The sequence below is a fragment of the Zeus faber genome, assembly GCF_960531495.2.
Source record: "Zeus faber genome assembly, chromosome: 17".
Classification (NCBI taxonomy): Eukaryota; Metazoa; Chordata; class Actinopteri; order Zeiformes; family Zeidae; genus Zeus; species Zeus faber.
In genome coordinates, this window is record NC_137204.1 from 3609162 (window position 1) to 3632497 (window position 23336).

Consider the following 23336-nt stretch of genomic DNA (forward strand, 5'->3'; position numbering starts at 1 on the left):
TTGTGAACCTGACGTGACAGTGGGTGCACTCCTCTTCAGCCAGGGCACCTCGCGCCGAGCATAGGCTATCTCTTAGATAGGGGTGGGGGGTGGGGGGCATTTGCAAATAGCACAACATATCTGTCTGTTAAACTTGGAGAAAAATAATGGCTCATCACCCAGCGAGACCCGGTTCCCTTTATTCCTATAACACAGCCATTTAAAAGAATCGGATCGCTTATGAATAACCCCCCACTAATCTGCTGCAGCTGGCAGAGTTTAGGGAGCTGGTAGATGTCGTTTTCTCTGTCGTTCTACTCTTAAATGGTTTAAATAAAAATCATGGATTGATATAAAAGTTGTTTTTTACATTTTTTAAGGCTGGAGGTGCTATAGCAAGGAAGCAGATGGAGGATGTGGACATGGTGGTCTTGGGCGGCCCGGATGACCCCGTGATAAAGTTGCAGTTCATGGTTATTACTACATAATAACAGACAAATAATAATTTGGTATAATATATTTTCTTGCAGTCTTAACATCACCATAGCATGCAACATGCTGCACTTGTTTAGTTTTGCCGTCGTACCTCTCCCTCGTGCCGTGCCTTTATCCCGTTCCCGTGTCCCCATCACACACGGTGCTTCTTTTGTTCAATAAGGAAACAATAAAATAAAATCACTTACATCTAAAATAAAAACACACTGTTTTGTCACGCCGATCACACCTGGGCGCATCACTGGCATGCAGTAGGTACCTTCGGTCAAGGAGACAGGTGTGCAAATTGCACTCCCTCTCCACACCCCAATATCATTTGTCATTGAATATAATTTCAGTTCGTTTTGAGTGTTTTTCTTTTAATTTCGGTTCAGTTTTCATAGAAATGGAGGCTTGTTTTTATTATAATTAACAGGAACATTTATTTTGTTTTTCATTTAAAGTTTCACTTTTGGTTAACAATAAAAACCTTGCTTGTAAATGCTGTGATTAACTATTCTTTTGTTTCATGTTAACTTTGTGTAGATAGATCTCTACATTTTTGCTGCTGTCACGCCTGAATTTTCCTCCGGGGATTAATAAAGTGTTATCTTGTCCTATCTTCTCTTATAACTCAATGGGATATATTGTGGGTAAGGTAATGATGTGGGAATGCTTTGTTTGTTTTCTCTTTGTTGTATCATTCAACAGAGTGGCAGCAGGTACATGTGTTCTCTCATCCTCGACCACCCTCTGGGTTCCTCTGTGATCAACTACGATGACGAAAATGGAAAGACTTGCGTCCACATCGCTGCTGCAGCAGGTTACAGTGACATCCTCTTGGAGTTGGGGCGATTCAGCGAAACAAACTTGCAAGCCTTGGATGTGGATGAAAGGTTAATTAATATATTTATTTATTCATTCACTTATTCATCTTTTTCTTGCAAATGAATTGTGGGTTGCTTTTGTGTTGACACATATAGAGGGAAAGAGAAATTGTTTTTATTTGTGATCAGACTATGTATACCATTACCAGCTGTATTAAGCCTTATTTTTTATAATTAAAACAGAGAACTCCCTGTAATGTGAATTAGACTGGTCTATAGTCTGCAATTTAACGGACTCTCTGCAGATTATGAACCAAGAAGTATAGAGTCTTCCCATTTCTACACTTACAGTGAAAATCAAACATAAAATTATCTAAATAAATGTAAAAAAGCCATTTTTCCATTTCTTTCTGTTAAATAGTACGTACCATTGTAAATAGTAAATTGTCCAAATAGTGCACATAATTGCATTTGTGAAATATCATTTTACATGCAGTGCTCTGGTCTGGTTTTCTTTTTTTATTGAAGATTCAAGTTGCCACGTTAATTATTGAACTGTGGCACACTAGTATATAAGCACAATTGCATACTATTTAGTATGCCAAATTAGTGTTCAGTATGTCTGAAATTATAGTAAGTATGAAATTGTATCTGAGATTGACATGCTACATCTGGTTAAATATTATAGTGTACAGAATAAACTCAGATACACTGTGCTAGTGTGTATCCCACAATATATGTGAGGGCAAGGTCCTTACTTTTCATTCACATACTAAAACTCGCTAGATGATAATACTGACAGTGCAGTTTGCAGTGCATAGTATGCCATTTTGGATGCAGGGCGGCTGCTTACTCTCACAATGCATTGCGCAACAGCTTTCCAGTAGTAATGTGAATATTTCCGATGTAGTATGTCATCCTGGTACCTTTTACATATCATTTGCATATACTATTGTTTTGGACATACAGTACTAAGTGTGTTTGCATACTCATTTAGTGTAGTACATTGGTTCTGATGCAGAGTTGAACTTCACTTGTACTCTCCAAGCTTTGTTACGTGCCTTATAGGACTCCACTCCATTGGGCATCAGCAGCTGGAAAGGAGGAGTGTGTTGAAGCTTTACTTCAATTAGGTGCGGAGCCTGGTCCCAGGGACATCAACGAGAACACACCACTGACGTACGCAATGTACTGTGGCCACACTGCCTGCGTTAAACTCCTCTCAAGAGTTAACAAGTACGTTGCAAGTTTGAAGCACTTCTTCCAATGTTTCTATTGTATGCTAGAAGTGTTTTGATTGACTATCATAATCACAATAAAACCTATTATATACAGTATATATATATATATATATATATATCACAATCAAGTTATGACAACCAGTGCTAGAAGTGGCAGTACCAGCACTTCTACGTTTTACTTTTTGGTGTAAGCTGCCAGTATTCTGTTCTCTCAAGTGGACAAATCAAGTTGACATATTGCAAAATTTGTCATATTATATTGAGTCGCAGCACACTTTTTCTTTTAATTATTTTAACGCACAAGCTGTGAGTTGCCCCCCCACGTGTGATTAAGGGGATTACCGGCACATTTTCTCCACTGCGTTTCACCACTCCCCGTTCCCCATTTCTCTGAACAAAACAAATTAAAACAGTGTATTTTTATTTTTGTGGCACACCGGCACTTATATATTTACACTTCAACCACTGATGACAGCAATGGGGAAAAAAGGAAACAAAATATATAAGGTTATATTCTTTCCACTATTATAGGGGTTATGGTTGAATCCCAGGAAAGAGATATGAAAAAAATTTAAAAGAGAATATTAAAAATATAGAAATGTGAACCATCAGGAAAATGGTTGGGGGTGTATGCTGTAAATGGGCTAAAACCCAACATGTTTGGAGCAGATACTGTATGTAAGTGAATTGTGTCAATTTACAAGTGATTCACTAATTTTCACTTCCAGATTTGATGCAGCAGGACAGCCACCATTACAGGGACACAGCATGGCCCAAAAGAAAGAGGGCAAGTTCCATATGCTCAATCAAATCTTCTCATGTAAAAGGAAGAAGGTTTACAAGCCTTGCAAGAGAGAACCGAACTATGAAGGATTACTGGCTGGAGAGACGTCGGAGGTGGATGACATTATTACAACGTTTGACAGAATGATGGGCACGTCTCCCATTGGCTCCTCGTCGGTGAAGGCAAAACTTCCTGGTGACCACATTGGCAACAATTTGGATACGAAGACTTTGTTTCCTATGAGGACACAAAGTCTCCCCCCTATAATGAGCGATAAATCCTGGTTGGCAGGCGTCCAGAATGCAGCACAACAAAGATATGTGACACCGCCATTGCTGCAGCGATTCCATCATCGATCTCAGAAGAGCAAGAGCGAGCATGACTTGTGTGACAGCCAGCTAGACGGCCGGGTGCTTGTTAGAAACATGTGCAAAACTGAGTCCAAGCAGTCACTTGTATCCAATCAGTCCTGCACTTCACAACGTGCACACAGTCTGTTTGACAAACAGAGTCTATCGGGCCACTTGGACGTCCTCTGTCAGAACTTTGTTCCATACATTCAAAGCGACGAACAGGGTATGTTGTCTTTGTTAAATTGTTTTCATTTGTTTTTGAAATTCAATATAATGAATTAGAATGATTGTGTTTTAAATTATTGATACATATTGTACGTTTTAAATGTTAAAAAAAGTTTTGCATTTAAAAAAAGGTCATACTCAGGCCTCTGTGATTCCCCATGAGCACTATGTACATGGGCAGGATCAATGGGATTGGGGGAAAAGCATAAAGCATGGCCCTCCAGCCACATGTGGGCCTGTGCGTCCTGGCCCAGTGGGCTGGTTGGCTGCGCATCATCACTGAAGTGTTGTCTGATCTGACCAGGAAAATATTTGGGAGCTAGCATAACTGCACGCAGCTCCAACACATTTATGTGTTCGGTGCGCTGCTGGACATTCAGTCCTCTGATGGCTCTGAGTTGCAAAACTCCCTGGCGATTAGGCTTGGGTCGATATTCGATAATATCGATTGCATCACAATATAACATTTGGGATATCACCCAAGCCTACTGGCGATTTATGCCCTCCTCTTCCCCAGATGTAGAGAAATGAGGCATCAAGCACCCTTGGGTTCAAGCCAAGATCATTCAGCCAAATCTGAAAGGGTCTGGCCGCTGTCGTGAGTGCCCACACTCTTGACTGGGAGCATATCAACCAGTCATCCATACTGTATATGACAGGATTTGCATTCCCCTTGCACACAGTAGAACAGTGCTGCTGCCATTCACCTTGTGAAGACTCATGAAAATATGCATCCTTTATGTCGATGCTTGTGAACCAGCCATGGGCAGCATGTGAAAAGTGGAGACCTTGCTTGAGGTGTTTGTTCAGTCCTCTGAAATCTAGGATAGGGCAAAACCAGGGTTCTGAAGTACGTGGTACCCAGTCGCTGAGGTGCTGCCTTAAGAAGATGCCTCCCTGACCACGAGAGTTCTGGGAGGCGCGGCACCTTGAAGCCTGGTTCCCCTGCACTGTGAGGGGTAGTTAAGTTGGGTTGAGGGGATGAAAAAAATGTCCCAAACAATGTTGTGTCCGTGGTTGCACTCCAGGGCGAGCTAGTGGCTGGACCCCCACAGCTAAACCAAGCTACTCAGAGCTGTTGCTGATCCACAATACTACCAGCTGATATGACGAGGAGATGGTAAGGGCCATTCCCTGGGTGCATGTGCCTTTTATACTGGGGCCTCACATCATCCAGGTGGTCACGAGTGATTTTGTTAAGAGAGAAACTCGACCTGCGCATGCTGAAAGCACCACCTTTGGCGATCAGGGGGACTAAAATAGAATAAGTAATTATCATGACAATTTGGCAAAAACATAGCAATCAAAACATCAAACATTACATTACAAACTACATTAGTGTAGTAAAACATCATAGCAATAAAAATGCTAAAGAATTGCATTATAACGGTAAAATATCAGTGACATCAGTGTAGAAAAATAGCAATAACAGAATCAAACAGCATGGAAAAAAAAATGTCAGGAAACCATGAGCATGGTTTATATACCATACCCACGGATAACTCATCCATGAGCGCGGATTTGCAAACCCCTGCACTTGGGTTTTGCTCATTCATGGCATTGACGATGGATGAAGATGCAACAACGAGGACCGCATCCGGCCCAGCCCAGTTAATATTGATAGACAATGTTGTATTGTTGTGTATTGGACATTTCATGTATGGCTTTTATTATGGGGAAAAATAAATGAATACAAAATAAATTCAAACTATGGTCTTGTTATAACGTGAACTTTATCATGTCATAACAGACATTCGTCCAGAACTCACGAGGGAGAGCAGCTGATCACGTCCTCAGAATGAGCAGCCGATTCACAGAAAGTGGAAGCTCTAAGTCTTGCCTATAACAATATGCAAAAAATACAAACACAATGAAAAACAAGTTTAATCAAACCTAGTCAAACAAAGCAGATGTAGTTTTAACTAAAAGTGAAAACATTGAGGAAGGGAAACTTAGTATATACTACTACTACTACTTAGTGTATGCACAATAAGGGAAAAATGTGATTATGTAGGATAGATAGATTAGATAGATAGATAGATAGATAGATAGATAGATAGATAGATAGATAGATAGATAGATAGATAGATAGATAGATAGATAGATAGATAAATAAATAGGTAGAGTGAAGTAAATAAAAAGGCAAGTCCAAGTCCAATAGCAGTCCAGATATACACAGTGTTCGGACACATTCAAGTGCTCTGGTAGTCCTGATGTGCAAAGAGCAAGTGCAAAGAGCTGAGTGTTAAAAACAAATTATAAAAGCAAGTTTAGTCCACGAACAGTCCAATAACAGCAGGCCTGGCAAAGGCAGATTAATTGTAGAGTCTGATAGCACCCAACAGGAATGACCTCCTGTATCAGTCCTTTATACGCCGGGGTTGAATGAGTCTGTTACTAAAGGTGCTCTTTAGCTTCGCTGACATGTAGTATAGGGGATGGTAGACGTTATCCAAGATGGCCATCAGTTTTGCCAGCATTTGTCCTTCGCCACCTCCTCCATTGCGACCAGTTTGGATCCAATCAGCATTCTTTATGAGTTTATATAGTCTGTTGGTGTCCTTTGCTATGATGCCTTTGCCTCAGCACACCACAACATAGAAGATGATGCTTGCAACAACAGACTGATAAAACATGTGGAGCATCTTGTTGCAGTTATTGAAGGATCTGAGCCTTCTCAGGAAGTAAAGCCATCTGAGGCCCTTCTTGTATATGGCCTCTGTGTTGGGGGACCATTCCAGTTTGTCATCCAGATGGACACCTAGGTACTTGAAGGACTTCTCCTCCACACACACCGCACAATTGCAGTGTCATCCGAGAATTTCTGCAGATGACAGAATACTGACTTTGAAGTCTGACATGTAGATGGTGAACAGTAAGGGAGATACCACAGTTCCCTGGGGGGCCCCAATGTTACTCACCAGAGGTGCATACACACATCTCTGTAGCCTCACAAACTGCGGTCTGCCCATCAGGTAGTCCTCAATCCAGGAGACCATGGGGGCATCCACCTGCATGTTCTCCAGGATACACAAACTGCAGGGGGTCTGATGATGAGCTCACCAGTTGTCTGAGGTATGCTAGGACCAGTCTCTCCATGACCTTCATTGTGTGAGAGGTTAGTGCTATCGGACTGTAGTTGTTTAGGACTGTGGGACGCCCCATTTTTGGTACTGGCAGACATGATGTTTTCCATAGCACAGGGACTCTCTTGAGGTGCAGGCTCGTGTTGAAAAGGTGCTGGACTATTCCACATAGTTCGTTAGCGCACTCCCTCACCACCCAGGGGCTGATGCCATCTGGTACAGCAGCCTTGCCCTGGTGAAGTCTCTCCAGCTCTCTCTTCAACTGGTTGGCTGTATATGTGGAGTCCAGCCTGGGGAGTGGGGGACGTGGCAGTGTCTGCAGTGGGTGTCAGTGGGAGTGTGGGAGGTGTGAAGAAGTACTGGGGTCTTATCTGGTGGTGGGGGTGGATGTTGGAAAAGTCCTGAGGAGAGGTCCTGGGGGCTGCTCAGAGGGATAGTGTGGGGCCATCTGGAGGTGAGATCTGCATCTGCAGTTTCTCCTCCAATTTTTTTCTGTAGGAGTCCTTGCTCTCTTTAGTCCTTGTTTTAGTTCCCTTTGTATGTGTTTGAGCTCTGCTTGGTCTCCTGTCCTAAAGCCCACTTATATTCATTAGGTAGGGCCTTCAGGTCACAGGTAACCCAAGGTTTGTTGTTTGGGTAGCAATAAATTTATTTTGTGGGGATGGTGTTGTCAGTGAAGAAGCTTGTGTACTCAGAGATGCATTCTGTTATGCCATAAATGTCCTCACCATATGGTTCATACAGAGCATTCCAGTAAGTGGCTTCCAGGGCACCGCCCAGTGTCACCATGGCCTTGTGAGACAACTTCCTCACTGTCCTCACTGTCACAGGATGGTGCTGAAGAACTCGCTTGTATGATGGTGTGAGCAACAAGTTGTGGTCGGATCTGCCAAGAGGGGGCAGGGGAGTGGAGCTGTCGGCATCTTTAACATTTGCATACAGCAGATCCAAAGTCTTATTTTCTCTAGTTCTGCACTTGACAAATTGGTGGGAAGGGTGGTGGAGAAAGAGATATAGTTAAAATATTTTGTCTGTAGATTCACAGTTACTGAGTGAATATGCATCCCCATTGTCTCCTCCTCAGCTGCTCCGGAATTGAGGGCTTCTCTCCGGCCCAAAGATTTGGCCACTGCAGAGCGATCAGTTTATCGCGTGTGTAGACAATGGCGGCAGAGTTGCAGGCATAACTTCCAGTAAATAGAAATGGTTCGCTAGCAAAATGTCGACTGCAGCTAGAGTGGCCCTCCTTGTCTTATGTCAGGTTGTGGAGTGAAATGCTGTGAAGTGTAATGATTGGTGTTGGACAGAAGCAGATGGTGAGTTATACAGAATTTTGATTCATTGAATGATTGACTCTCCAAAGCCAAATTTCTTGAGGGTGAAGAAAAGATATGTCCGATTAACTCTGTCGAAGGCTTTTTCTGCATTCAAGGAGGTTTAAGTTATTTCTTTGAGATATGCTGTTCATTTCTGTTGGTTCGTGTTTTACAAATGATCTTTAACTTACAATTAATTAGGCTTATGGGTTTATAACTGGAGGTGAGAGTTGGGTATTTATTGGGTTTGAGCAAAACTGAAATGAGAGAAGTATTCATGTGTGGAGGCATGGTGGAGGTTGATTTAATCTCTGTAACCATTCTGTTGAATAGTGGGGATATGAGTGGCCAGAAGTGTTTACAGAATTCCACTAGGTAGCCAGGTGATTTATTGTAGGGCATAGAAAAGAGAGCTTTCTTGAGTTCTTCTGCAGTTAGAGGTTGATCGAATGTGCCTTCTCTGTGGATAGTTTTGGGAGGTCAATGTAATCGAGAAATTAGTTAATGTTTGATATATTTGATTTATTTTCTAAACGTTATAAGCTTATTATAAAAGTCAAAGTTTAAATATTTTATTGATGAATATTTTATTGATTAGGGATGCAATGGTACAGTGGGCCCACAATTCGGAACTGTATGTATCATGTTTTTTGGGCCACGGTAACGGTATGGTTTCAGTAACTTTATATTTAAGGGAAAAAAAAGTAAAAAAGGTTTTCATAAGGGGTGTGTCAAGGATAGTGGGTAATTGACTCTGGTGTCTAGGGGGCGGGTTCCCAGCAGAGAGTCAGAATGTGGAAGGAGAGGACTCAGAGAAGTGATGCGAGCGCCTGGTGCAAGTGGAAGCAAGTGTCTGAAGAGAAGTCCATAATAAAAAATGGACAGCCATTTTTCCGACTGGACACCTTGATTGATTACACTCTTTACAAAAACATTTCTATGTAGTTTTATCTTGTGTTTCTTGTGATTGAATAGGCTGCCGTAAAAATAGACAAAATGAAGTGATGTGGCCAGCGGAGCTCAAAGAGTGGATTAAATAGGAAGTGTGCACTAACAGCACTAACTTCTACCATGATGTCCTAATACCGCGCTTCACATATGGGTATTGAACTGTAGGGGGCGTACTGAACGATTCGATAACATACTGTGTAACATTGCATCCCTAATGTCTTGCAGGGTGAGTGATGTATGACCCATTTGATGGCTGTGATGAGTGTTTTTTCTTTATGACATTGCAGTTGAATGGCAAGAAATGGTTGCATGAGGAATTGTCTTTTGTATGATGTTATCGAGTTGAGATTTTATTGTCTATCTCATTTCAGATTTGCTCAGTGGGTGAATGGGCTTGTTGGGAGTACAAGTCATTTTGTTTTTGTTGTAGTTTATTTTGACATTCTTGTTATTTCTTTTTCTTGTGAGCGGAGATGAAATAATACCTACCTCTGAGAACTGTCTTTGCCATTTACCAGAGTAAGGATGGTTATATTTCTGGAGAGTAATTTTGGTAAATGTAGAATGTCCATTTTCTGGAAAGAAATTGTTAAATCCTCTATCTTTCAGAAGTGAGATGTTGTACCATCACATGCCAGGATAGTTTGAGTTGGTTTCATTAATAGGGCCGAAACCTATTGGGCCGTGATCTGAGATTACAATAGGGTGGATTTCAGGTTTAGTGATTTTGGACATAACAAGAGTTACTTTACAATTCTAGGGAAGCTTTTGTGGGGTGGTGATTAATATGAGTATTCTCTATTATATGGATTATTTGATCGCCAACAATCGCCAAGAGCAGGACCACTCATATATTTTTATAGTGTCAGATGAACACCATGACTCTAATTTGTGAACAGTCTAAACAAGTACTGTGTTGAAATCCCCTCCCGATATAGTCTGAGAATTCCATGAGTTTTGAAAATATGTTGTGAAAGAAATTTGGGTCGTCCTCATTTGGGCCATAAATATTAGTTATGGTTAACTTCATGTTTCTGATAATTCTGTTAAGAATTATCATCCTTCTGTGTCTGATATGGTGATTTTATTCTGATATGGGATTCTTTTAGGGATCAAAATAGAAGTGCCCCTTTCCTTTAGAACTATATGATGAAGAAAAGATCTGATTAACCCATTTAGCTCCAACTTTGAGGTGCTTAGAGGCAGTGAGGTGAGTTTATTGCAGTAGACAGAGGCTGGGATTCATTCTGGTGAGGTGACTTAGGATTTTTCTAGGTTTAGCTGGTGAGCAAATGCATCTCACATTCCAACTTACAAACTTAATAGATGCCATTGTGGTTAGTTAGAGGGTGGTGAATGTAGATACAGGTATGTGGCCTAAAGAGAAAATTATACAGTGTATGGGTGAAATAAATGCTAACCATTTTGTATGTATGCTATCCATCTTCCATCTGTGTAGGATAGTTGTAGTTTTCCCATTGCAGCAGCACTGTATATCCAAATGTATCCAAGGCAATATCTACACTATCATGCCCATGTTTTCCCGTAGCTAAATCTGTGTTCTTCTCCTTTACATTAATTTCTACGAGTCTTACTGTTCACATCCGATGGAGGAGATGGGGGTTTTAACCTGTTGCTCGTTTCCTAATTAATTACCTAGATCCAGGTCAGGTGTGGCTGCTCAAACCACACCATCCCCACACCCCATACCCCTGACACCAAACTGAGGCCAAGGAGAATGCCTGGTTGGAGCCTATGAACTGGTCCCCTTCCAGGGGACCTGGTTCCCGGGAATACCACGGTCGACCGGCTTCCTTCCTCCAGAGAGACGACAGACTGCTCCCTCCTCCCTTCCAGAGCATGGGGCCTCAGGCTGCTGTGCTGGCTGGTGAAGGCATGGCCGGACTTGGCTGTTGCGGGGGCTGTTTGGAGGGGTGGCTGCTGGGCAGGGAGGGGACCTAGCTGCAGGCAGTTACCCGTGGTGGCTGCTGTGGCTGCTTCTCCCCCAGTCCTCTAACCCTGGGTGCTTCTGCTGCCAGTTGGGAGAGGGTTGGTGCTGAGGTCGCCCATTAACGCGCTGGTGGCTCCAGGGCATCTTCGGCCCCTCTGTGTCCCTTCCCCATGCCCTGTTCAGGTGCAATTGTAGCAGTTTGGAATACCACGTGTCATCAAGTGGCGTTTCAGGGAGCTCCGATACAGAGACACAGACCACAGTGTTGTAGACACACCAGTTTATTGTAGAGAGAGGGCTAGTTGGAATTAGCCTGGGAGCAGATAGAGATGTGTCATGACAGGGGCTCCTCTCCTGAGTGTGTGGGGATGGGGGTTTTACCTGCTGCTCATGAGACCAACCAACAACAACAACCAACAACAAGGTATGCAGCCACTCTGATCCTGGGTCCCCAAATATCTAGATCTAGGTCAGGTGTGATTGCTCAATCCACACCATCCCCACACCATACTAACAAAAACAAATAAATCTAAAATAAAAACACAGGAAAACTGGCGCGGCACACACGGTGCACTGCTGTCTGAAGGAGAAAAAAATCTCTACTCCAATTCTCTGAGTTAGGTATACCTTTTTCATTTTCCATACAAGTAAGAAACAGGAAACAAAATAAATCTGATTTGCATATAGAGTGGTGAAGTGAGATCCTATCACAAGTAATCCGATCACACTCTAATGCCAGGTGTAAACCGACGTACTTAGAGCTGTCTACTTGTGATCACCTAAGACACATGTTAATGCCAGGTGTAAACAGTTGCACTTTGTAGGGATACATATCTACACCAAAAAGACATAAAAACTGACGGATACAAAGATAAACAAAAAACATTGCAGAGTCAGACATACAGTGGGTCAGATAAATTAAAAAACATTATATCAACATATCACTTTGTGATACAAGCACTAAATTTAGCATGGAAACGCTCAGACATCCTGTCTATTCGTGTGGGGGTTATCTAACTAATTCACTTGTACTAGCTATTGATATATGGGGCATGACATAGGATTTGGGACACTAAACTATACTAAGTCTCCAAGTGCATTATGCCTAAATGAGTATCAGTAGTATAGTTAACTGACACTGAACCCCATGCTGAGTTCCACAGCAGTGGTGTCCCCAGTGTCACTGGTTGTGCCACAACATCCACTCTGTTATTTCAACTTTTATTTTAACTTCAAAAAGCTAAATACCTTTTAACTGTTATTTCAACAACTGCTTGTCAGTCTTCTCTTTCATCTACTGCTCTCCGTTCGGGATGCAGTGTAATGGGTAGGGCCGTTGCACTAGGGAAAACACTATTTTGTGTACGGGCAATGGCCGCACATCTTTATTTTTTAAGTGGCTAATGGAATTTTTAGTTGTGCCAAATGACTTTTCATGCCAATTTTGGTGCTTGTATCACAAAGGGAACAATTCTTCAGACATTTGCACTTATCTGCTGCACTAATATAGTGAGAGAGTGAAGAGAATGGGATTGTTGTGAGAAGTAGGGAGTGAGGGATTAGGAAGGTCATTTGATGAGGAGTGAGCAGATTTATTTGTTTTTCTTTGTTTCATACTTGAATGAAACAAAACTATTTGTGCACTCTGTGCCATGTCACTCACGTCTCTCTGTTGTTCTCTTTAACTTTACCATGGTCTCCGTTGCAATGGGACTATATTTTGTAAAAATTTGGTCCCCAGGACCCATATTTTTCTCGTAAATACTCTTTACTTCTAAATGATAAATCCTGCACTTCGGTAACAGGGGGACTTGTCACTCCACAGAGCCATCAATACCTGCTCCTCCACTCTGCTACTCAGGCGCTTGTGCAGGCACTGCCAGGCACTCAGCTGTTATTTAGTTTGTTTTAATTTTATTCAGTACTTCACCATGCTAAAAAAGCTGTGAAACTGACTGACCTGTCGACTCACTACCACCCTGCTACTGAGACTAGCATGACGTCACCAGCTGAGATATTTAAACACTCACCAGTGAGGTTATCACGTGTTGTTATATTTGCCACAAATATTTATATTTGTAGTAAATATATTTATATTATATATTTATTTACCAAATTGAAAGGCTCCAGTCCTGTAAGATTGATTTTAAATCCCCTTTTCATATGATCTCATTTAGCAGCCCTGGTATAAACAAATTCATCCTCTCTACATTGGAGTTAATAAAATCCTTGGACATTTGATTACAAGCTATTTGTATCGGCATGTTTTTTCTGCTTTTAAATTAATTTTCACCACTTTATCATTTACAGCATTTTCAGCTCCAAATACTCACCTGCCGCCAACAGACAGGACCAAGGTATGGGAGGTGCCGTCAACAGAGAACTGCTTGGCTTCAATTCATGACCAGTGTACTCTTCGGTGTAAGCGGTTTGTCTTTTTCTACGTTGAAAAACATCTCCAGTACTTTTGTTTTGCACTTTTTTTCTATTTCCCATTTTCCTCTGGCACTGAATGCTGCGAAACGTCAAATTCACAATTGACGCAAGGTGTTTTTGACAAATAACCAAAGTCTGAATTTCAAGCTTGAAGGCACAAATGAATCCAGTTTAATTATCAGAAAACATGGTGTTTCCCCACATATCTCATAGAACCAATTCCTACAATTCTCTGAGTCTGAGCACAGGGCACTCAGGCAATTTGAGATGCTAGGCTGTGACATATTGCCGATGTACTATAGCACGCCTACAGTACATAGAGAGCCTTGAGAGATGACTGGAGAATCTCAATTCCATTCAAAACAGTGCGACTTGAAGATGAAGCTTATTCTTGTTTTATCTTTTCCAGGCAAATAAGCTATATGAGACACTGGTGCTATTTATATTACAACATAAAAACTTCTGTATATACCTCTTCATCCACCAATAGTGGGAGGAGGATTCCCCTGAGCTGTGATGAATATGCCTTTAGTTTAGAGTTCCACCTTCCCTGGCTCAAATGTCTTTCCATGAAACACTGCAAAAACCTTCAGTCAGGCCAAATAGACAAAGTAGGTATAATTGTTGTGATGGCTGCAGTAACAACAAGAAGGTGTTCTGTCCCTGGCGGCACCAATTACCTCCAGGCAAAGTTAGAAGGGCACTTACAGTGTTTGATACATTTCTGACGATGGATCTAGAAAGATGCTACAGTGGCCCTCCACAATTTGAAATGCTACATAATGAAGTTTCTATCACACCCACCATACAAATCAAATCTGTGTGTATTTAGCAAGACTTGGTGTCAGTGATTGGGATGACTAGTAGTAGTAAATTACATTACATTATCGATTCAAATCCTACAACAACCTCATTCACAACAACCTTGATTCATATTTCAGACCTTAATGATTGAATGTCAATGAACGTTTCTTGTAGGCTGGTTGTGCTATAAATTCCGTGGCCTCTATTCTGCCAATGGAATTGTGCCAAATATGATGCCATTTATTATTGGTACCACAATGACGCAGACACACCGCATACACGCTCTCTCTCTAGCTTGTGCTCTCCTATGTGCTCTCTCTCCCTTTTCCCCTCTGATCCCTTTAACCGTCACACATTGCCAAATGCAGAATACCCATTGTCAACCTGCAACCTAGCAAAACAATGTCCCCTATCTTGGTTTATTATAATTTCATTCTGTCAGAAATCTCTTCTTTTCCTGGAGACTGACGTAAAAGAATCTCCCGGCCAATCCAGAGGGGTTGGCAAAGCTGTATAGTATAGATTCAGTACAGTTTATGACATTAAAATGCTGAAATTGGGTGGCATTGACCAGTTGGCAGATGATAAATGTTGGGAACTAAATTTTTTAACACAGCATTTCATGATATTTAGATCACACTATTTTATATTGTTATGAAGTTATTACTAGTGATTGCGATAGATTCATTTCACAAGGCTTAATTTAAGGGGGGATGGTAGCTCAGGCAGTAGAGCTGGTGGTCTAGTAATCTAAAGGTTGCTGGTTCAATCCCAGGCTCCTCCTGCTAGCATGCTGTAGTGTCCTTGAGCAAGACACATAGCTCCTGATTGCTGCTTCCGTCGGTGTTTGAACAATTGTAAGTCGCTTTGGATAAAAGCGTCTGTGAAATGTAATGTAATGTTAAGGCAGTGTACTTGAGTGAACCCTGTTGGTAGAGCTGGTATCCCAATTAATCACGTGACCATGATAGATCATATTATAGACTTAACGTTATTATCATTAGGAATAATGATTTTTTCCTACTATATATATATATATATATATATAAATATCTTCTGCCCTTACCACATGTAGCCATACATGCCTATACAGTGAGCTAAACACTCTCCCAATAAGTACCTGGAGACAGGATCTCTCTTTTGGTATCTTTAATGAAAGCAGTGTAAACTGTGGAACAGTACAGAAATATGCAGATTAAGTCTCTATGCAGATGTAAATAACCTGTAAATACATTGTCATGGCACCTCATACGGTTGCCTCGGTGTGTTGATGCACATTGTTGTGTCTTATTTTGTTTGTTAATTTCGTTTTTTGTGGCAATTCCGGGAGCTCGTACACAAGAGAAGAGCTCATGAGAACAGGGCTACAACCCCTGTGGATTTATCTCCCACTTTCATCGCCACATCCGTGGAATTACTGAACATTCTGGTCAAAGGTGCGCTCACCTTTGTGCATGCAGTGAAACGCTGGAGGAGATGGAGACGCGGTGGTGCACTTGTGCGCCTCCGCTGATGTGGACAAACCTGTGGTGGACAAACCTGGGCTCCCTAGTTAGTGTCCTTGGCGACTTAAACAAAGAAAACCTCAGCCATGATCTCCCCAAATATAGACAGTTTTTTTAAATGCCCCAGCAGAGAGGAGAATACTTTGGACCACTGTTACACCACAGAAAGCAATGCCTATCACGCCGTGCCCTGAGCTGCACTGGGACACTCTGACCACGTCATGGTCCACCTGATTTGTGCATACTAGCAGAAATTAAAGCTGTGTAAACCTGTGGTGAGGACATCTAAGTGGACCAGTGAGGCTGCGGAGGATCTTCAGGCATGCTTGGACTGCACCGCCTTTCAGGACTGCTACCACCAGTCTGGATGAGTACACAGAGGCTGTGACATCATACATCAGCTTCTGTGAGGAGAACTGTGTACCATCACGCACCAGGGTGAGTTATAACAACGACTAGCCCTGGTTCACAGCCTAACTCAGATAGCTATGGTTAGAGAAGGAATAGGCGTTTTACAGGGGGGAGAGAGATATGTTTAAAGTGGCTAAGTACAGGTTTAAGCAAAGAGGTGCGAGTTGCTAAACGACTGTACTCAAAGAGACTCCCAACACCAGGTTCAGCCAATGACTCTGCCTCTGTCTGGAAAGGGTTCAAACAAACCAAACCAACCTCAAACCAAAAACACCTCACTCCATGAACAACTCACACCTGGCCAATGACCTGATGAACTTCTACTGTCGCTTTGAAAGACAATGGGACAGTCCAGACACCATCCCCCGTGTAACTTCCACAAGCCCCAGCCTTCCAGCTCCACCCCCCCACCACAGCAGGAGACCTCTTCACAACTACTCACCTTAGAGGCCCCCACCTCCTCCACCACCACAGTGACCACTCTTTCCATCCTGGAGAGGGACGTCAACAGGCTTTTCAAGAGGCAGAACACCCTGCAAAGGAGTCGGACCAGACTCTGTCTTTCCATCGACCCTGAAGCACTGTGCTGTGATCAGCTGTCTTCAGTGTTCACAGACATTTTAGACACCTCACTGGAGACATGCCATGTACCAGCCTGCTTTTAATCCACCACCATCACCCAAGTCCCAAAGAAGCCAAGCACCACAGGACTTAATGAATACAGACCCGTCGCCCTGACCTCTGTGGTGATTATGTCTTTTGAACGCCTTGTACTTTCTTACCCTAACCCTAACCCAACAGCTGAACCAGTCTGTCAAGCTCCTGAAATTTGCGGCCAACACCACTCACATTAGGCTCATCTCTGGTGGGGATGAGTCCGCCTACAAGTGGGAGCTTGACCAGCTGCTGACTTGGTGCAGCAAGAACAACCTGGAGCTCAATGCTGTGAAGACAGTGGAGATGGTTGTGGACTTGAGGAAGAACGCAGCCCCACTCACCCCCATCACCCTGTGTGACTCCCCAGTTGATTTTGTGGGGTTCTGCCGCTTCCTGGGAGCCATCATTACATTACATTTAGCAAACGCTTTTATCCAAAGCGACTTACAATTATTCAAGCACCGAGGGACGCAGCCATCAGGAGCAATTAGGGGTTAAGTGTCTTGCTCAAGGACACTACAGCATGCTAGAAGGAGGAGCCTGGGATCTAACCAGCAACCTTTAGATTACAAGATGACCAGCTCTACCTCCTGAGCTACCGTCCCCCTGAGGTCATCTCCCAGGACCTCAAGTGGGAGCTGAACATCAACTCAATCGTCAAGAAATCCCAGCAGGACCTACTTCCTGCGGAAGCTGAGGAAGTTCAACCTGCCAGAGACGATGATGGTGCAATTCTACGCCTCGATCATTGAGTCCATTCTCACCACCGCCATCACCATCTGGTACGCTGCTGCAACCACCAAGGACATGGGTAGACTGCAGCGTGTCATTCGCTCTGCTGAGAAGGTGATTGGCTGCATTCGGCCATCTCTACAGGACTTGTACGCCTCCAGGACCCTGAGGCGTGCAGGAAAGATTGTGGCTGACCCCTTCCACCCTGGACACAAACTGTTCGAAACTCTTCCCGTGGTAGGAGGCTGCGGTCCAACAAGGCCAAAGCCTCTCACCACAAGAACAGTTTCTTCCCGTCTGCAACTGGCCTCATCCACATTTCCTTGGAAGATCAACATTGGGACTTTTTATCTGCGGATACGGGGTGGCCCCCGTAGATTTTATGCACCAACGCTCTCAACAGCAACATCAATAATAGAGCCGCTGTTCCACGGAGTTACACCGCTGGGGATGAGCACACACTCTCAGTGTCCGAGCATGACGTTAGGAGGGCTCTGATGCGGGTGAAAACCTGGAAAGCTGCAAGCCCAGATGGCAAATCTGGGCGAGTACTGAAGACCTGTGCTAACCCGCTAGCCCTGGTGTTCACTAGGATATTCAATGCCTCCCTGGCCGAGTCGGTGGTCCCGTCCTGTTTCAAGAGGTCCACCGTCATTCCTGTTCCAAAGATCGCCTCTCCAGCCTGCCTGGCCCTCACCTCAGTGGTCATGAAGTGCTTCAAGAGGCTGATTAGGATTACATCTGCGCCTCCCTCCCCCGCACCTTGGACCTGCTGCAGTTGGTGTACCAGCCGAACAGATCCACAGACGATGTGGTCTCACAGGTACTGCACACCAGGCTCACGCACATGGATGGCTGGAATGGGGCCTATGTGAGATTGCTGTTCATTGATTATAGTTCAGCTTTCAATACCATAGTCCCACCAAACTGGCTGTCAAGCTGCAAGAACTAGGACTGAGCACTCCGCTGTGTGCCTGGATCCTGGACTTCCTCACAGCCCAGCCCCAGGTGGTTAGGGTGGGAAGGCACATATCCAGCTCCCTCACCCTGAATGCAGGATCCCCCCAGGGCTGTGTCCTCAGACCCCTACTGTACTTCCTGTACACACATGATTGTGTGGCCAGGTCCAGCTCCAACACCATTATCAAGTTTGCTGACGACACCGTTGTGTAGGGCCTGATCAATGACGACGATGAGGAGGCCCACCGTGAGGCGGTGGCTGACCTGTCACTCTGGTGCCAGGACAACAGCCTCCTCCTGAACGTCAGTAAAACTAAGGAGCTTATTGTGGACTTTAGGAGGGGATTACAACCGACGCATGCGCGGTTGGTCTTTAATGGGACTTCTGTGGACAGGGTGAGAAGCTTCAAGTACCTGAGAGTCCATATCACAGAGGATTTAACATGGACTTTGGCGAGGCAGCGTCTTTACCACCTCAGGCAGCTAAAGAAATTCAGGGTCTCAGAGAGGATCCTCAAGTCCTTTTACTCAGGAGCAGTGTGGCTCCTAAAGAGAGTATGGAGAGTATGGCTCTATATACTAGACATACTATGTCTAGTATAAGAGTAAATGTGAAGTTGAATGCCTTCCGCTTGCTGTTCCCTTGTCCTCCTCAGGTTTCAGACCCTCCAGGGTTGAATACCCTGGGTCGAGGGTAGAGCCGCCCTTTGGATATCGGCTTGCCGCAGCAACCCAGCTGTGGCAAGGGCGGTTCTTAAATGCTCTTGTGAAGGAGTAAGTGAGAGCCGGAACATGGATCTTGAGAGAGATTTCCAACTGGAGAAACTCCCGAACCGCAAACTGCCAAGTTCAGCTTGAAATGTGTGAGACATCAGTAACCTCTGCGTGTAGCTCCCCATCGGTTCCTGGGTAAATAAGGTCAAAGCCTTTGTCGGGTGGTCCAGTTGGGTGCTTGAGTCTGGGGATGGTAAGTTCAGGTTCGGTCTGAGCTTCCGCGTTAGTCACCTTGAGGTATGTGACAGCACCAACTGCCTTGGTGGAGGTGCCGCGGAACATCTGCTGATAGTCGGCCAAGATTGCAGCTGGCTCAGGGCCGAAGCAAACCAGGACCCCCAGGAAGATATGGTAGACTCCAAAGCTTGGTATACCAGTGCTCCACGGCATCTTTTAGCATGGGCGCCGGTTCGGCATGTCCACTGCGAAGGATCTTCTTCACAAAGCGGTCCTTCGTCTCTGGCTGCCTTGTTAGAGTCCGGCAGAGTGGCATAAGGAGGTTGAGAGCCTGGTCCCTGTTGTTGGGAGGATGCTGACGCTTACGAAATGGGACCAAACTGTTAGCATCCTCTTTGAAGAACCGACCGCGCATGATGTCGAAGAAGGCCTCGTCCTCGGCTGAGGGTGCGAGTTTGTTGTCGTCAACTGAGTGGTTGAAGATGTGTTCCCCCACATATTCACATAGTTTGTGTTGTCCCCCTGGGAAATTCTCTTTCAGGTAGATGCTACCCTCACATGGTCGGAGGTTGCTGGGCTGTCCGTAGGACACTAGTCTTGCTCGTACACACAGCGGGCTGCACCCTCTCTTGCCGAGGCTCCCCGCCTTGCACAGTGGCACCTTCTTCTCCGCTAGGTGGTGTCTGACCTCTCTGCTGCCCAGGTCGAGAGACCGGCATGAAGAGCTTCTAAGTGGTGATCGCTGTGGCACTGTTCAGTGGAAAACGGCTGCGGTTGCCCCTCCATCGAACACGGGTCTGGCGTGGCCGAGTGGGTTGTTGTCAACATAAGGGGGGCCTGCAACTTGGGGTCCTCCATGATGAATGGCTATGGGGCGTGGTACGGCCAAGCCTGCATCCTGGGGGCCTCCGTACTGCCCAGTTCTGGGAGATGATATGTCGAAGACCATGTCCTGTGGGCCTTCACACTGCTGGGCTCCTCGAGGTGCTACAGCCGGGCCCCAGTTCTGAGGGCCGGGTTCTGTATTGCCGGGTTCTGGGAGCTGGTACAGGGTGGTAGGTGGATGGGCTCGGAAAGGGGGGGATTGCCGTTGCGAGTGTCGCCTTGTTGAGTGTCCGTAGGCTGCGAAACATTTCTTGTGTGCTTATTAGCCCCGCCAATGAAATGTGCTTTGACATCTTCCCCAGTGCGCGTCTAGCAGCTTTGAGCACTTCTGCTGCTGCTATTGCAGCCTTCGCTTCTGCTTCCTTCTTAAGGGCCTTTCGGATGGCCTCCATGTGTGCTGCCTCTGCCTTTCCTTCAGCCGCAAAGCATGCTCTCAGCATGCTCTGCGGCCTCAATGCATACTCTCTCCATGGACCTCTCCATTTCGGCGTGTGCCATTTCCAATTTTATATCCATTTGACGCCTTGCATCCATGGCCTCCATACGTGCAACTGTGGCTCTTGTGGGGGCCGCTGCTATTGCACTGATGTTGGGCCCGCTGGACTTGATGGACCTGTTGGCCGATTTAAAGGACCTGCTGGATGACTTTCCAAGCCCGCTCTCTGCAGTCAATGTTGTACTGCCACTGCGGTCCAGGCCTTCTGCACATTCTTCTAAGCCAGACTGTCTACTTGGGCCCAGGAGTTCCATGGAGCCTTGGGGTTCCGAGGGGTCTGGGTGTTCTGACATCCTTGCTCTCAACAATGCCTTGAGGTGAAGGTACAATTTTTACTCTTCCGCCCTTACCACGTGTAGCCTAAATGACAACAGCGAGGGAAAAACTCTTCCAATAAGTACCCGGAGAAAGGATACCAAAAGATACCATTAAAGATACCAAAAGTGAGAACTTTTGGTATCTTTAATGAAAGCAGTGTAAACTGTGGGACAGTAAAGAAATATGCAGATTAAGGATCAGTCTCTATGCAGATGTAAATAACCTGTTAATACGTCATAACGCCTACACTGTATGCATACACCAATAACATGCATGAACTCACAGATTATGCTTTCTCAAGAGCATTGACGAGGCTAATGGAAGAGATGTTAGTCTGGGTCTGAGACGTGATCTGCGTTTGTCTCTGTCTGCCATCTTATCTGCCTGTGTTCTGATGTCATACTATCATCGCAATGCTATGATGTCACAATAAGGACTGGGGGCACGGGAAACTCCCACCTGGGGGCGGAACAATATATATATATAAATATATATATATATATATATATATATATATATATATATATAACATCAGAGTAAAAGTGAATGGAAAAGTGAAAGTGAAATGTGAATGGAAGTATGTGGGAATGGAAACAATAACATTTCTGTAAAGTAGGGGTGGAGCTGCATCCAAGAAAAAAAAAATTACAGGGTTTTTACAAATATTTATTTTGCACAAATATTTTGAAAATATTTTGTTTTGGGGAAGAAAAAAAAACGTTGGATAAATGGTGTGTTCGAACTGGACTCATCACAGGCAAACACACACCACCAGCACCTGGTTTGAACACACCCCCAAACACCCTACTGGTTACATCCCTCTCCTATCCTCTCTCATTTACTGCCATAACTATGACAGGAAGAGGCCACGTGCCAAATTGCTGTTTTGTCAATACATGTTGTCATCTGATGTTTCTATGTTTACAATTTTCCATGTACATGTTGTTTGGTTCTATGTTTATTTGTTTCACCTGTTGTGATTCTCCCACTCTTGGAGTATTGATTAGTTGTGTAACGACCAAAACATGGTAGGATTATTTTCCAAAGAGGGGGGTTAGTGGCGGTTCTGTGGAATAAAAAGCTGTCCTCCTGTCATCCTACAGGTTGTCCACAGGACATATTTATTGCAAGCAGTTCTTGATGATTAAAGAATGAATAAAAAGTGGAATTGCATGTTGAGAAACTCCACTTGCAGATTAACTCTGACCTAAATGTAATGGCATACAAATACTCTGTGTTGCAAACCCAGCATGCTTACAGTACGGGTGGAAAAACAAAAAAATATATATAATAATAATTTTGTTAGTTAGTTAGTTCCTCCCCTTCCTTCTGGAACATTGGGCGACGAGCCGCCACCATTTGTTCCTTACCAGAATGGCTTCTTCTCGTCGTTTCCGTAACATGCTTTTTTTTACGGGGTGAGGTTGTTAACCCCACACCCAACCCCCAACCTGGAGGACCAGGTGCTGACTTACCCGCGTCACAAAGGCATTCTTGGCAGTGCTGACTTACCCGTGTCACAAAGGCATTATTATTATTTTGGGTTAGCAGCAGAGGAAACTGAGTCCCTCCGCTGCTTTAAAGTCCAGTACAGATTCCATGTTGGGAAAGGGGCTTGCGTGTGATAACACTGAGACACACTGAGTCAATATTGACATGCGATAGTATTTTACTTGGATCAAAAGTAGGCTACAGCTTCTTGTTTTCAAGTTTTCAAAAATGAAGATGTTGACACGTGAGGTTACTTTAAACAAATCTCACTTTAAACAACTCAAAACACAAACTGACTCCTCAATCGTGAATAATAATAATAATAATAAAAATAATAATAATAATAATAATAATAATAACAATAATAATAACAATAACAATAACAATAATAATCATAATAATAACAACAATCATAAATAATAATTTGTGGAAAAAAATAAAAGCGATAATCGAATGTTTTATGTTCTTATTTATAAAAATGTTACAACAAAAAACAGTTACAA

The 23336-nt window shown here is 43.9% G+C and overlaps 1 protein-coding gene across 1 annotated transcript in view; it reads left to right on the forward strand.

Moving 5' to 3' along the window:
• The window catches only part of ankrd55 (ankyrin repeat domain 55), a gene marked incomplete at both ends in the record, with an annotated part of 154044 nt that overhangs the window by 110660 nt on the left and 20048 nt on the right, over positions 1–23336 (forward strand). Inside the window, 4 exons of the mRNA XM_080018326.1 lie at positions 1165–1349; positions 2349–2516; positions 3250–3500; positions 13534–13608. Coding sequence (XP_079874452.1) covers positions 1165–1349; positions 2349–2516; positions 3250–3500; positions 13534–13608 — 679 coding nt within the window. The remainder of the gene's footprint in view (positions 1–1164; positions 1350–2348; positions 2517–3249; positions 3501–13533; positions 13609–23336) is intronic.